This window comes from Phyllostomus discolor, chromosome 2 (genome assembly GCF_004126475.2).
Source record: "Phyllostomus discolor isolate MPI-MPIP mPhyDis1 chromosome 2, mPhyDis1.pri.v3, whole genome shotgun sequence".
In the NCBI taxonomy this organism is placed as follows: Eukaryota; Metazoa; Chordata; class Mammalia; order Chiroptera; family Phyllostomidae; genus Phyllostomus; species Phyllostomus discolor.
The window spans coordinates 118,176,473-118,190,655 of NC_040904.2; the positions used below are offsets into that span (position 1 = coordinate 118,176,473).

The window sequence follows — 14,183 nt, forward strand, 5'->3', positions numbered from 1 at the left end:
CTAAAACTACATTCCAAAGGGGCATACCAGTTGACATTCTCACCACCCCACTAGAGAGAGTTATTGGAATTTCTAACTCCAACTGTCAGAATTTAGTTTTTACCAAGCTATTGCATGTAACTGCTTTAAAACCAATCAATGAACGCCCATCACTGTGATTTTAATGCATTTCCTGATTAGCAATGAACTTGAGCGCCATATGCATTTATTGGCCATTTGGATTTCTCCATTTTAAAAGCAAACATTCCATAGTTTTATCTACGTTTCTATTGGGATGTGTGTCTTTTGCTTTAGTTCTTAAATATCCTGGACACTACTGTTGTTAGTCATATGTTACCCATTATGATATATTTTTGAAGGTCAGGTTGGGTGTTCTTTTTAAAAAAGTCTTTTAATGTAATCAAATCTGTCAATCTCTCTGGTTAGTGCTTTTTGTTGTCATCTATCCCTACCATGAAGATGGTCTATTGTGTTATTTCCGAAACTCTTGGGTTTGTATTTCCCGCTCAGGTCTTTGATCCACCAGAAATTATGAGTGTGCTGGCGGGGAAAGAGTCCTTTCCCTCGGTACAGATCACGCATATCGTCCTCTCAGCTTTGAGTGCTTTCCTGGGCACGAACCCCCGTGACCCAGTTGCTAGGGCAGCTAAGCTACCGGGGCTCGAGTACTTTTCACAGCATGCTATCCATCCTCCACCAAAAAAGAAGAGCTCCATATTTTGCTAAGTTCAAGCATGTTTTTTACTTACGTACTGTCCTTCAGAGTTCTGTGTTAAGGTTTTATCATTTCGAGCGAAAATGCCTTTGGGAGCTTCCTTAGCCAATACGTAGATGTCCCGCGGGAGGGCCGCCGAAGTGCCCCCTCCCACGGGAACTACGCAACCCACAGGAGAGGAGCCTGCGCAGGCTTGGGCGCACTGCACAAATAAGTGCGCCTGTGCGGAGAAACGCCCCGCCCCCTCCCCACCTCCAGTCCGCTTTAAAGCCGGATCGTGTCGCGAGACGCTCGTCTTCCAGTTCGGCTGGCTGCGTAAGTCGGAAGTAGGAGCTAACGTCTTGCGGGCCACCGGAGGAAGATGGCGGTGGAGTCGCGCGTCACCCAGGAGGAAATTAAGAAAGAACCAGAGAAGCCAATCGACCGGGAGAAGGTAAGTGGTTGGGACGAGGTGGCGAAAGGCTGGCAGAGTGCAGAGCGGAGTCTGCAGGAGGCACAAACCCCGCGCTGGCTGCCCTGCTTCATTTCGTGCCTTTCTTCCCACCCGCAGACGTGCCCTCTGCTGCTCCGCGTCTTCACCACCAACAACGGGCGCCACCACCGCATGGATGAGTTCTCTCGCGGGAACGTGCCTTCTAGCGAGTTGCAGATCTACACCTGGTGAGCGGGCGCGTGCGGGCGGCGGAGGCCGGTTTCCGCGGAGAGGGTTTGGGAAGCTGCCGCCACTGGGCCTGCGGGCGTCGTCTCGCGCAGTGAGGGGGCTGGTGAGCGAAAGGATTGGCCTGTCTTGTAACGCTTCTGCGCTTAATGGTGAACCTTTTGCGTTGTAAACACTTGCGGCTGCTCCGCACGAAAATGGTGTGTAAACCTTTAAAGCGCGGTAGACACCTTAAAGGGGCTCACTGTCGAGTAAATGGTGATGGGATAACAGGGTCAGATTGGGATAGCAGGGTCAGGGGAGCCATGCTGTCCACGGATATCATCCTCAAGGAGCACTTCACGTGATGTTGAATCTTAGCTGCCCTGGCATCCTGAAAAAATCAACATAACCGGAATAATTGATTTGATGCCGAAGGGAAAAGCCCCTGACACGTGTTCAGTGTAGAACTATCTGCCGTCCAATGTTGACCCCTTATCTACCTTATCTACTTCCGAATCACGTTCTTCAGACTCTGAATTCCTTGGTTTGGTGTCATAGTGGCCTTTTAAAAAAATCCTCCTTTGAGGATATGTTTATTGATTTTAGGGGTGGGGGGCAGAGAAATCGATTTGAGAAACATCCCTCGATTGCCTCCGTGCTCGCGCCAACTGGGGATCAAACTTACAATCCAGGTATGTGCCCCAACCGGGAATAGAACCCGCGACATTTTGGTGCACCCGGGTGACTCTCCAACCGATTGAGGCACCCGGCCAGGGCCCGTAGTGGCTTTGTAGTGACAATAAAGGACGTATAATTATTTAAAATTGGTGTTATGCGAATATTTGCCATTTTAACTCTTTAAGGGTACAATTTGGTGGCATTAAATATAGTCACATTGTGCATCAGTTACCTTTATCTGTTTCCCTAACTTTATTTCCTCTAACATGAATTCTGTAGCCATTAAGCAATACCTACCCCATTCTTCCCTTCTCCCAGCCCCCAGTAGATCCTAATGTACTTTGTGTATATGAATTTGCCTATTTTAGGCATTTCATATAAGCGGACATACGTAATATTTGTTGTTTTATGTCTGGCTTCATATACCATAATGTTTTCAATATTCATCTGTGTTGTAGCATATAACAGAACTTCATTCCTCTTTATGGCTGATTTAATATTTCATTGTATGGATACACCACATTTTGTCTGTCTGTTTATTAATGGGCATTTGGGGGACTCTTTCTACCTTTTAGCCACTGTGAATGCTGCTGCTATGAGCATGGGAGTACAAGTCTCTGAGTCTTTGCTTACAGTTCTTTTGGGTATATATCCAGAAGTGGGGTTGCTGGATCATGTGGTCATTCTGTGTTTAACTTTTTGAGGAACTGCCAAACTATTTCACACAGTAGCTTACATTCCCCAATTTTACACTGTAAAACCAAGGTACTAGAACTGAGTTCTTTAAAAATTGGGGTCTTGTCTTTGTTAAATTTATGTAATAGTATTATTCCAGTTTAGTTTCATTCCAGAATAAAGTTCTGGGAAGTTTGATTTAACTTACAGGGAAGAACTGTTATTAATGGGTTGATGAAAACTTCTGTTTAGAGATTAAAGTGTATATTTTCTCCAACAAATAAGATTTCCAATTTACCAGGTGCTGTGATTAGACCTTGAGGATGTAAATTAAAGAAGGTGTAGTAAGTAAACTCAATCTCCATATAGTTTAAAGTTTATGGAGAGTTCAGTCTAGCAAGTTTACAAGAGCACATGAGAACACTTAAGAATTCAGAGTGAAGATGACAGGGTGAGATTGTTTAACAGACCCTTGACTCCCAATTCTCCTGAGAAAAAAGATTACAAAAAAATTCTGTCCTAAGCTATCCTGTCCATAAAATGCAATCAAACGAGGAAAGACATCTTTATCTTATACCTGAAAATGGTGTCCACGTAAGACAGACAGCCTTGATGGTTAGTGTGGGGGTAGCACAAAGCCCTGCCCCCATTTCCAGAGCAGTAATGAGGGAGATTAGTTAACAAAGCTTTGGAATTCTCAACTTGTAGAAGTGGACTGAAGGACTGTAAAGTAGGCAGCCCTAAGACAAGTCAAGGAAAAGGAGTGGAAGTCTAGAAGCAAAGCTTGCCGAAGTCCAAGGTCATTTTGTGGAGTTGGGGGAACAAGCCAGATGCCACAAGAGTGGTATCTCTCCTGTACTTGGGTGTTCTTCAGACAGGTTACTGAAAGAGAATTATATCACTGTATCAGGGTTCAACCAAGAAAACAGAACCAGTAGGAGCTATATATTATTAGGAGATTTATTGCAAATTGGCTTAAATTGTGCCTAGGTTCTTCAATTCCTAATCTGTGGAATAGGTTATCAGGGACAGCCAGCTGGAACTCTCAAACAGGAGCTAAAAAGCTATAGTTGCTGCCTGATAAGGCCCTTCTAACTGATTGAATCAGGTATAATCAGATTATCTAGAATAATCTCTTTAAAATCCAACTGAGGATATGCTTTAATTCCATCTACAAAATACAGATGCTCCTTGACCTATCATGATATTATGTCCCAATAAGCCCATTATAAGTTGGAAATGTCATAAGTTGAAAATACATTTAATTTTATTACACTGTAAAGTATTGGTTGTTTACCCTTGTGGTCAGAGCTTGTGAGTCTGGGACCATCCCTCCCTTACATAGCACAGGCATTCGTGTTTGAATAACTGAGCTTCAACTTTATCACATTGACATGTGAAAGTGATCCTCAAAGTCACCTAGCAAAGACTAAAGCCCCAAGGGGCTCTTGTATTCTTCACCCCTGTATTCAGGCTTTTTATTTATATACTTACTTATCCATCTATCTATCTGTTTATTTGAAAGAACAGTTTTGTTTTTTAAATCATCACCTGAGGATATGTGGATATGTTTATTGATTTGAGAGAGAGGAAGGGGAGTAACAAAATCTCTAAAGTTTTACAGTTCCTTTAATTTGACTTCATTTTTTTTCTGTTAATTTCAAGTTAAACTTAATTTGCTCAAAAATATTTATAGTATCTCGTGTTTTATTTGTGTTATTACCTCAGTGTATATAATATGCTTGATAATATTAAATTCTTCTGTAGCATTGTGTATATGCTCCAGGAGGGCATAAAAAAAGATGCCTTCCTAGAATGATGTTAATCCACTATTTCTGGTTGGTGAGTTTGGGCTATAATTTATTGTATTCTTGCATGTGCCCCCCCCCCCCCTTCAGTAATGAACATATAGCAAGTTGGAAAGGCAGTCTTGTCCAGCTTTTTGCCCTTTGCAGAGGCTGCAGAAAAGTAGCCTCGGGCCCAGAGTATTTCCCTGGATAGAAATGAAGAGCTCTCACAGCCTGACCTCTCACAGCCTGTGCTGGGCATTTCTCTTTGGGAGTTTCTTTTCCTTTTCTGGGCTTGATGTGTTCTTTGTTCTGGTTAAGTGTCATATAACACTAGATCAACCCTGCTGCTGTACGCAGGATCCTCCACCTGCTGCACAATACGGATGCATGCAGACCACCTCCGTGCATCAGTTACAGATTGAGACCTGCTGACAGTGGGGGGTACCCACATGCACTCACTATTGAAGTTAATCTTGCTTGTCTTTGTGTGCATAAAGTATTGTCCATGTTTTTCTTGGCAACCTGACACCTGCAAACCATGGTGTGGGGTGCTATCTTTGGATGCTGCTTCTGGTGGTAGATGTAATACTCTTTGCTGCCCTCCCAACAATGGGATTCCTCCCCAAAGATGGGAACAGGAGTTGCTTGCTTGACATACATACTATACAAAAACAAACTTTAGAAAACTGAGAGAAAGGATTTGAAGTCACCAGAGTTAACTAATGAGAGGTGGAAGTAAAACAGTAATGGTAGTCAAGGAGAAAAAAATAGATTTGATCTGTATTTAGGAGGTAGATACAACAGAATAGAGATGGGAGGAATTGAACAGTTCTTATGTTTATGACCTGGGCAACCAAGTAGGTAATGGTAGTTTTGATGGTAATATGAGAGGAAGGGAATGTTTTGTGTGGGGGGAGTGCTGTTTTGTTCTGTTATGGACATATGAGAAAGAGTCAGCCTCAGTAGAGAATGGAGATGCTGTCATCCTGGATATTTTGGGAGCCATGGTTTTACTTGAGTGTGGTATAGTATGGAGATTTGTAAATAGGGTGCAGTTAAAACCAAATGACCTCTTGGGCATATGACTCCCTGCTTGATGATATATTTTAGAGTTCTTATTCTTCATCAACGCCTGGTATTCTTGTGTCATTTTTTTGCACCTTATGGCAGTGCTGTTTGAAGTTTCAGGTTGTTTATTTCATTTTCCCAGTTGTCATGAAAAAAAAAACTATTAAATTTTGTACTGAATTGTTACTGTTTCCAAGATGCCTATATTTTAAAAGATTGTGCCATTTTAAATTCTGAGTTTCAAAAAAATATGTTCAGGACAAGAATATACATTGTGAAAGGAGCCTGTGCTTTGTTGTGAAGTTTTCATGTTTCCTTTGCTTTTGGACTCTATCTGTTGTAAAACATGCCATAAGATTCCTTAGGAAAAAACACTGTGTGTATTTATGAAAATTCTTTCCTTTCACATTGGTTCCAAGGTGCATTCCAATTCCAGAGATGCTAAATGTGGGAAAGTTTGTATCTTAGAAATAGTAAAACAATCGTTTTAAATGTTTGGATTAATTTGGACTAGTTACCTTTAAAGGGGTAAAGCACTAGGCCAGTAACGTATTACATAGCAGTAAAAGATAGCATATATAATAACTCTATTAGCACTGATAGTCAGGCTTTAATTCATCAAAATTTCAAACATTGAGGCTGGTAAGGGGAGTGTTTGGGGACAGATAGTATTACTAGAGGCTTTAAAACTAACATTTATAAAACCTTGACAGTTTTTGGCATCACAATTCAGACACACTTAATTAACTCTTTTTATGTTCATATCCTTGTTATATTGTTGCTGATTAATCAAACACAATGTCTTTTTTTTTTTTTTTTAAATCCAGGATGGATGCCACCTTGAAAGAGCTGACTAGTTTAGTAAAAGAAGTCTACCCAGAAGCCAGGAAGAAGGGCACACACTTCAATTTTGCAATTGTTTTTACGGATATTAAAAGACCTGGTTATCGGTAGGTAACATTTTATTTTTAATTTCTATAATGTATTTTTGGTTTTGACATATTTTTAAAACTTTTTACTTACTTTCAATTTATTTTAGAGAGAGAAACATTGATTTTGTTGTTTTCACCTATTTATGCATGTTAGTTGACTTCTCTATGTGCCTTGACCAGAGATTGAATCTGCATTGGTTTTGATGTTTTAAACTGATACGGGTAACATCTTTAGTGAATCTCATGGTGGGGGGATATAGATTTGTACTATGTTAACATCTAATTTATTGTTCTGTAAGATAATGGAGCAGATCAAGTCCTGTGTTCGCTGTAGTGTGTATGGAGCTGCATGATTTGTGCTACATTAACATTCGGTTTTCTTCTGCAGAGTAAAGGAGATTGGCAGCACCATGTCTGGGAGAAAGGGGACTGATGATTCCATGACCCTGCAGTCGCAGAAATTTCAGATAGGAGATTATCTGGACATAGCAATCACCCCTCCGAATCGGGCACCACCTCCTTCAGGGCGTATGAGGCCATATTAAATTTTGTTGACTATTTCTTTACTTTTCACTCATTTATGTAAAATAAATTTATGCTTTCCTTCCCTTCATTATTGCCATTAAGTCTTTAAGCTCTGAACAAATTTTAATGCATTTATTTAGAAGTTAGGTTTGGCTGTGCTATGGTATGAATTTTAACAGAAAGCCCACATTTCAAGTCCTATAAAATAAGAAGTGCTCTTAGCATTCTGTGTAAAACTGTTGTTAAATATACGTGTGCAATCAACCTGAGTGTGAAAGTTAATGGATGCATGGGAACTGGGTTTAAGTATTTGGGATTCATTTTGAGGAGTGGAGGTTGGTGTATTTAATGCCAAGTAGGCAGAACAAGAAAGCCATGAGATTATATTAATTAAACAGCATGAGTTTGTGGCGTAGACAGTGGTGTGGACTTAGAAGAAGGACCTGTGTGACTGAGCATGGCAACAGAGGCATTTTGGAGTAGTTCGAGCTAAGGCAACTTGAAGAACCTATCAGTGATGGAAGAAATTGGCCTGCCTGAATCATAGAACAATAAAAATACAACTCTTCAAAAAGTTACAGGAAAGGAAAACTGGTGCCATAGTGAAGGCTTTTTGTGTTTTAAAGATGGGAAGGACAGGAAGCAGTATAGATGAAACAAGGGCTAGAACTTAAGGAAGGAAAGGTTTTCCTTGAATAATATTTGAAAATGGGGGGAGGGATAGAAGAGGAATCAAGGCCAAGAGAGAAGAGCCTGGGATAAGGTCAAATTGAGTGAGGGTATTTACACATCCTTGTGTAAGTGACTACAGTTATACCCCCTTCTCTGTGGAGGATACTTTCCAAGACTCCTTAAAATAGTAGATAGTACTGACCTGATGTACACTGTCTTCCTATTCATTTGTACTTGGGATAATGTTTAATTCATAAACTAGGGACAGTAAGAGACTAACAGCCATAACTAATAAATAGAATTAAAACAACTGAGAGGGCTATAAACTGGCAGGTGGGTAGCATAAAGTGTGGATACCGTGGACAAAGGGCAGCCTTTTAAAATCTGGTTATTACATGGAATTAGTGTGTCTATTGCAAAGTCAGTCAACAGGTAGCAGAGGCAAGCCGAGAACTAGATTTAGTGCCTCTTCTAGTTTACCCCAAACGCTGAATCTTGATTCATTCACACTAGATAGATTTGAGTACTATGAGCCACACATTTAATTTCAACCTAATTTTTTGGAGAAGAGCCATGATTGCTTCCTGTTTGTGGGGAAGAAAATGATTTACTACGCAGATGAAGCAGGAACTAAGACATTTGCAGGCCAGATTTTCAGTGTTATGAGCTTCTTACAATGAGGGCTTCCTTTTAATTCTTGGTTATTCTCTCACTAGCTTAAGATAATATGGGCTATTTCCTTGGATCCAATAAGGAATTTTCCCTTCAAAGATTTCAATCTACTAAAAGTACAGTTAACACCTAGTGAAATTAATTGAATATAATGCCAAAATCAAGACTTGTGTTTAGTCCTTGTTTATCTCTGGCTTTGGTAAGCATATGGCTTTGAGTAACTGAATTGTTTCCTCAAATGTAATGTAGGAAATTAATGGTCACTGTGAGTGCAGCTTGCTTAGTGCTTTAGTGTTCTGGCTGCTCCACTTATAACGTATTTTGGAGTATCTTCTCTCTTTGGAGTGTTGAGTTCTAACACATATATTGTCTGCAGTAGCTTCTCAGTCTTTTTAGCGTGTACATGAACTCAGATTTTCAGTTATTTACCAGGTCCTTCATAGGAAATCTTGATGATAATGTCACACTTAAGTTTTACAAAATGTAGCTGGGACTGTTACTTAAACCAGAGTAAACATTAGCCTCAGGTGATGTTTCATATATTAATTTGGTGTATGTGTATGTGTATGTATTTCATTCCTACAAATTACGCTTCTTGATGCCTACACCATTTCCCTTGTTCTCCCTCTTCCCTCTTCCAGCTGATAACCCTCCAAATGATCCCCATGCCTGTTATTGTTTCTGTTCTGGTGGTTTGCTTAGTTTTTATTTTTTAGATTCAGTTGTTGATAGTTTGTTATTTTAAGGTTCATAATTTTGATCACTGTTTTCTTAAATAAGTCCCTTTAACATTTCATTTTAATAATGGCTTGGTGGTGATGAACTCCTTTAGCTTTACCTTGTCTGGGAAGCATTTTATCTTCCCTTCCCAATCTTAATGATAGCTTTGCTGAATAGAGTGATCTTGCGTGCTCACTTCAGCAGCACATATACTAAAATTAGAGTGATCTTGCTTGTATGTCCTTGCTTTTTATCACTTTGAATACTTCTTTCCAGCCCCTTCTAGCCTGCAAAGTTTCTTTTGAGAAATCAGCTGACAGTCTTATGGGGACTCCTTTGTGGGTAACTCTGCTTTTCTCCTGCTGCTTGTAAGATTTTATCTTTAACCCTTAGCATCTTAGGATGTGTCTTGATGTGATCATTTTGGGGTCCAACTTGATTGGGACTTGCTGTGCTTCGTGGACTCGCATGTCTATTTCCTTTGCCAAATTAGGTTTTTTTTCTTTCATTATTTTTTCAAGTAGATTTTCAATTACTTGCTCTTTCTGTTCTCCTTTTGGCACTCTTATGATGTGAAAATTCGATCTCTTGAAGTTGTCCCATAGGCTGCTTATACTACCCTCATTTTTTGGAACTTATTATTCTTGTTCCGATTGGTGGTTTTTTTGCTTCCTATGTTCCAAATCATTGATTTGATTCTTGGCTCATCCACTCTACTCTTGTTTCCCTATAACTTGTTCATTTCAGTTAGTGAATCCTTAATTTCTGACTGGGTCTTTATGCTGTTGAGGTCCTCACTAAGTTCCTTGAGCATCCTTATAAGTAGTGTTTTGAACTCTGCATCTGATAGATTGCTTACCTTCATTTTGTTTAGCTTCTTTTTCTGCAGTTTTGATCTGTTCTTTCATTGGGCCATTTCTGCCTCATTTTGGTAGCCTTCCTGAGTTTGCCTCTGTATATTAGTAGGTGGAGCTGCTTTGACTCTGTCTTGGTAGTGTGGCCTAATGTAGTAGATGTCCTATAGGGTCCAGGGGCACCACCTCTCCTATCACCCAACTGGGTATTTGAGGTACACCTTTTTTGTGTGGCTGAGCACACCCTCTTATCGTAGAGCTTTGGTTGCTTTTGGCAGATCAGCGTGAGGGATTTACTCAGGTCAGTCAGCTGCAGGAATTGGCTTTGCCCAGTTACTACCAACCTCTGCCATCCGTGGAGGGTCAGTTGTGCAGGGCCAGGGTGGTGGTGTGGTGTTTCGAAATAGTCTGTAGCTGTCCACTGGGTGTGGGTGCACTGGCCTTGGGGTTTCCTAGGTAGTGCAGGTCAAGGTCAGCCTCCACCTGTTTTGCGCAGGGCACCCTGCCTGAGCTGTAAAGCAATCTGAGATGGCTGCTACTTAATCTGGGCTTGGAGATTCCCCAGTCAAAGCCAAACTGTGAACTAATCTGGCTGCTGCTAGTGTGGGGCCTGGAGCTCACTGAGGCCAGCTGTTGTGTTTTTACTAGGATTTAGGAAGTTGTAAAGCATGAGCCAAGACACAATTCATATGGAAAAGCAGCTTGGGTGTGCCTGCAAATTGGATGGGGGAGTCTCTGGGGATCTCCCAGGCAGGTCAAAGTGTTAGCCGGGTGGATGGAGTCTCAAATATGGCACTGGCCTGCATGTTCTGTGGCTGTTGGGGGAGGGCTCAGAAAAGGGGACAGTGATTTCTGCTCATCCCAATGCCAGACACTTCACCCTTCCCTAATATGCTGCTGGTGCCTTTTGAGTTACCACCTTGGCACTAGAGCTCTGGAGTGCATCTGTGTAGGTGAGTTGCTGTGTGGATTTTTAAAGAGGAATTGCTTGGGACTGTAGCAGCTTCTTTACTGATGCAGTCCCCACTGGTTTTTGCAACCAGAAGTTGTGGGGACTTCCTAGTAGTGGAACCATGGTGTGGGACTCCTCACTCCTGATTAGACACAGGAAAATATGGTATGAGTGCTTTATTGTGTCAGATTCTGTGCTAAGGAACTTACACTGCATTATCTCATTTGTCTTCACTGAGCTACAATGACTAGTTTCCACCTGCAGATGAAATTAGACCTGCTTTAAGTAACAGGCCAACAATAAACTAGTTGGAACTATATTTGCAAAGTGTTGTTTCATAGTTTCTTTGATCTCAATTCATTGCACAATATGAATTCCATATGTCCCACTGCAGTGATACTGCTTCTGTTGGGAAGTTATCCTCTGCATTGTGAATTGCTGCTGAGGCAGTCACTTGGAGTTGTAGACCTGTTTCAGTTTTACATAAAGCAGAATATCTTTTTTAAAAATTGATTTAAAAATATTTTATTGATTATGCTATTACAGTTGTCCCATTTCCCCCCTTCTCTCCCCTCCACCCTGTACCCCCCTCTCCCACCCACATTCCCTCTCCTTTAGTTCATGTCCATGTGTTCATACTTGAGTTCTTAGCTTCTACATTTCCTGTACTATTCTTGCCCTCCCCCTATCTATTTTCAACCTACATTCTATGCTTAGTCTCTATACCTTTCCACCCCTTCTCCTTCTCCCACCACCCTGTTGCTAATCCTCCATGTGACCTCCATTTCTGTGGTTCTGTTCCTGTAGTAGTTGTTTAGTGTCTTTTGGTTTTGCTTTAGGTGTGGTTGTTAATTGTGAGTTTGCTGTCCTTTTACTATACATATTTTTTCTTTATCTTCTTTTCTTAGATAAGTCCCTTTAGCATTTCATAAAATAAGGGCTTGGTGATGATGAACTCCTTTAACTTGACTTTATCTCAGAAGCACTTTATCTGCCCTTCCATTCTAAATGAGAGCTTTGCTGGATAGAGCAATCTGGGATGTAGGTCCTTGTCTTTCATGACTTGGAATATTTCTTTCCAGCCCCTTCTTGCCTGTAAGGTCTCTTTGGAGAAATCAGCTGACAGTCTGATGGGAACTCCTTTGTAGGTGACTGTCCCCTTATCTCTTGTTGCTTCTAGGATTCTCTCCTTCGTTTTTACCTTGGCTAATGTAATTATGATGTGCCTTGGTGTGTTTCTTCTTGGGTCCAACTTCTTTGGGGCTCTCTGAGCTTCTTGGATTTCTTGGAAGACTATTTCCTTTGCCAGATTGGGGAAGTTCTCCTTTATTATTTGTTCGAATATGTGCTCAATTTGTTGCTTTTCCCCTTCCCCTTCTGGTACCTCTATAATTAGAATGTTGGAACGTTTAAAGATGTCCTGGATGCTCTTAAGCTTCTCCTCGTTTTTTTGAATTCTTATTTCATCGTGCTTTCCTGCTTGGTTGTTTTTTGCTTCCTTCTGGTCCACTGTATTGTTTTGAGACTCAGTTTCCTTCCTTTCACTATTGGCTTTCCTCCGCGTATCTTCCTGCATCTCTTTTATGGTAACCTGCATCTTTTCATCTAATTTGCGCCCCAAATCAACCAATTCCGTGAGCTTTCTGATCACCAGTGTTTTGAACTGTGCATCTGTGATAGATTAGCTATTTCTTGGTCGCTCAAAAGGATGAGTCCTGGGGGACTGATCTGCTCTGTTGGAAACATGTCTCTCCCTGTTTCTTTTTTTTTCTTTTTCCTTTTTTTCTCGGTCTGGTTGCTCTTGTTAGGGCGGGGTGTCGGAGCCTTAGGTGTTCACCGGGCTGGGCACCCCAGTCACTAGATTGTGACATTATATGTGGGGGTGGGAGCGGGGATGGGAGGGAATAATGGCGGTAGTTCCATTCTCCTGGGGTCTCAGACCCTTCTCTGGGATCCTGGGCTGCGAGCTCTGCCCTGGTCCACAATCGCTGCCTCACTGGGTCCACCAGCTGCAGCTTGCGTACTCAGGGATCACTGCTGCATTCTTGTGCCCCGGATGGCTGTTGCACCGATTTCGGGCCAAATTTTCCCCGACCTCTGCGCACCACAGACCCGTGCCAGCTCCGCACCCGCCCGGCTCACCTTCTACCAGCCTGGATGTACAGGTCTACTTCGACTTCTTGGCTGTCCAACCTCCATTCAGATAAACCCTCTGTCAGTTCTGGGTGTTACTGTCTGTAAATTATTGTTGTTCTAATCTTGGTTGTGCTAGGAGGTACGGTGTGTCCACCTATTCCTCCATCTTGCAGGAAGTCTCCTAAAAATTGATTTTTAGAGAGAAACATTAATTGGTTGTTCCCCTTATTTATGCATTCATTGTTTGCTTCTTGTATGTTCCGTGATGGAATTGAACACACTTCTTTTAAAGAAATATGGTCATAGTTCCCAGTTTGAGCAGCCAAGTGAGTTCCATGTTCTTGTATTTTATTGCTTAGATACAGGTAGTTTTGCCAACAGGTGGAATTTCTTGGAGTCTGCAATGGAACAAGCTTGAAAGAGGAATGTTTATTCTGTCAGAAAGGATTAGTCATGACCAGGCATCTATGAAGACAAAGTCACAGATTCCACTGCCCATACGCATTCTGGGCAGATAGCATACTTATAGAAGAGGGAGAAGATCATGTAGGGTCAAACTTGATTTTAATTTTTATAGGAATGGAAAGACAGAATCTTCAGCAGAGAGATAAGCTTTAAAGATGCTCACATTTGAAGCTTGATAAGCTGGAAGCATCACTAATTCTAAGTAACAGAAACTGTGATCACAGGAGGATCAGGGAAAGAGAAACTTTGGACAAATTAAATTTGAGGGGCTATCTTAGATACATTTTCTCCTTATCCCCCTCTAACTGCTGCACCACTTCTCATGAAAAGGGATCTCAGTCCCTTTTCTTCACCCTATTCCCTCTTTAGTCCCCCAGTACACAATCAAAATTAGTGCCATCAATATTCATCTTGCCACCAAATCCAATGGTCAGTTCTGTCTCCTTTTTACTTGGATTCTCAGCAATACTGACCTTGAAATCCTTTCTTTCTACTTACTGATCTCAGACTCGTTTGCTTGATGGTCTACCATGTTCAGTCCTAAGACACTGGACCCTCCCTCTAGTCCACCCATCCTGTGCATTTCTGTTCATGCAAGCTGTAGTAAATGGTGAAAAAGTTGATAGAAATTTACATATTTAACAAAAATTACAACTACACAGTAATTCCTGGAAACACGGAATAAATCA

The 14,183-nt window shown here is 41.3% G+C and overlaps 1 protein-coding gene across 1 annotated transcript; it reads left to right on the forward strand.

Annotated features, from left to right (window-relative positions):
- Positions 1-981: 981 nt before the first annotated feature.
- On the forward strand, positions 982-7,287 carry SAP18 (Sin3A associated protein 18). The gene is made up of 4 exons (XM_028532244.2): positions 982-1,148; positions 1,266-1,375; positions 6,394-6,516; positions 6,887-7,287. Exons 1-4 carry the CDS (start codon positions 1,077-1,079, stop codon positions 7,041-7,043), a joined length of 462 nt encoding a protein of 153 aa, XP_028388045.1. The 5' UTR covers positions 982-1,076; the 3' UTR covers positions 7,044-7,287.
- The last annotated feature ends 6,896 nt before the right edge of the window (positions 7,288-14,183 follow it).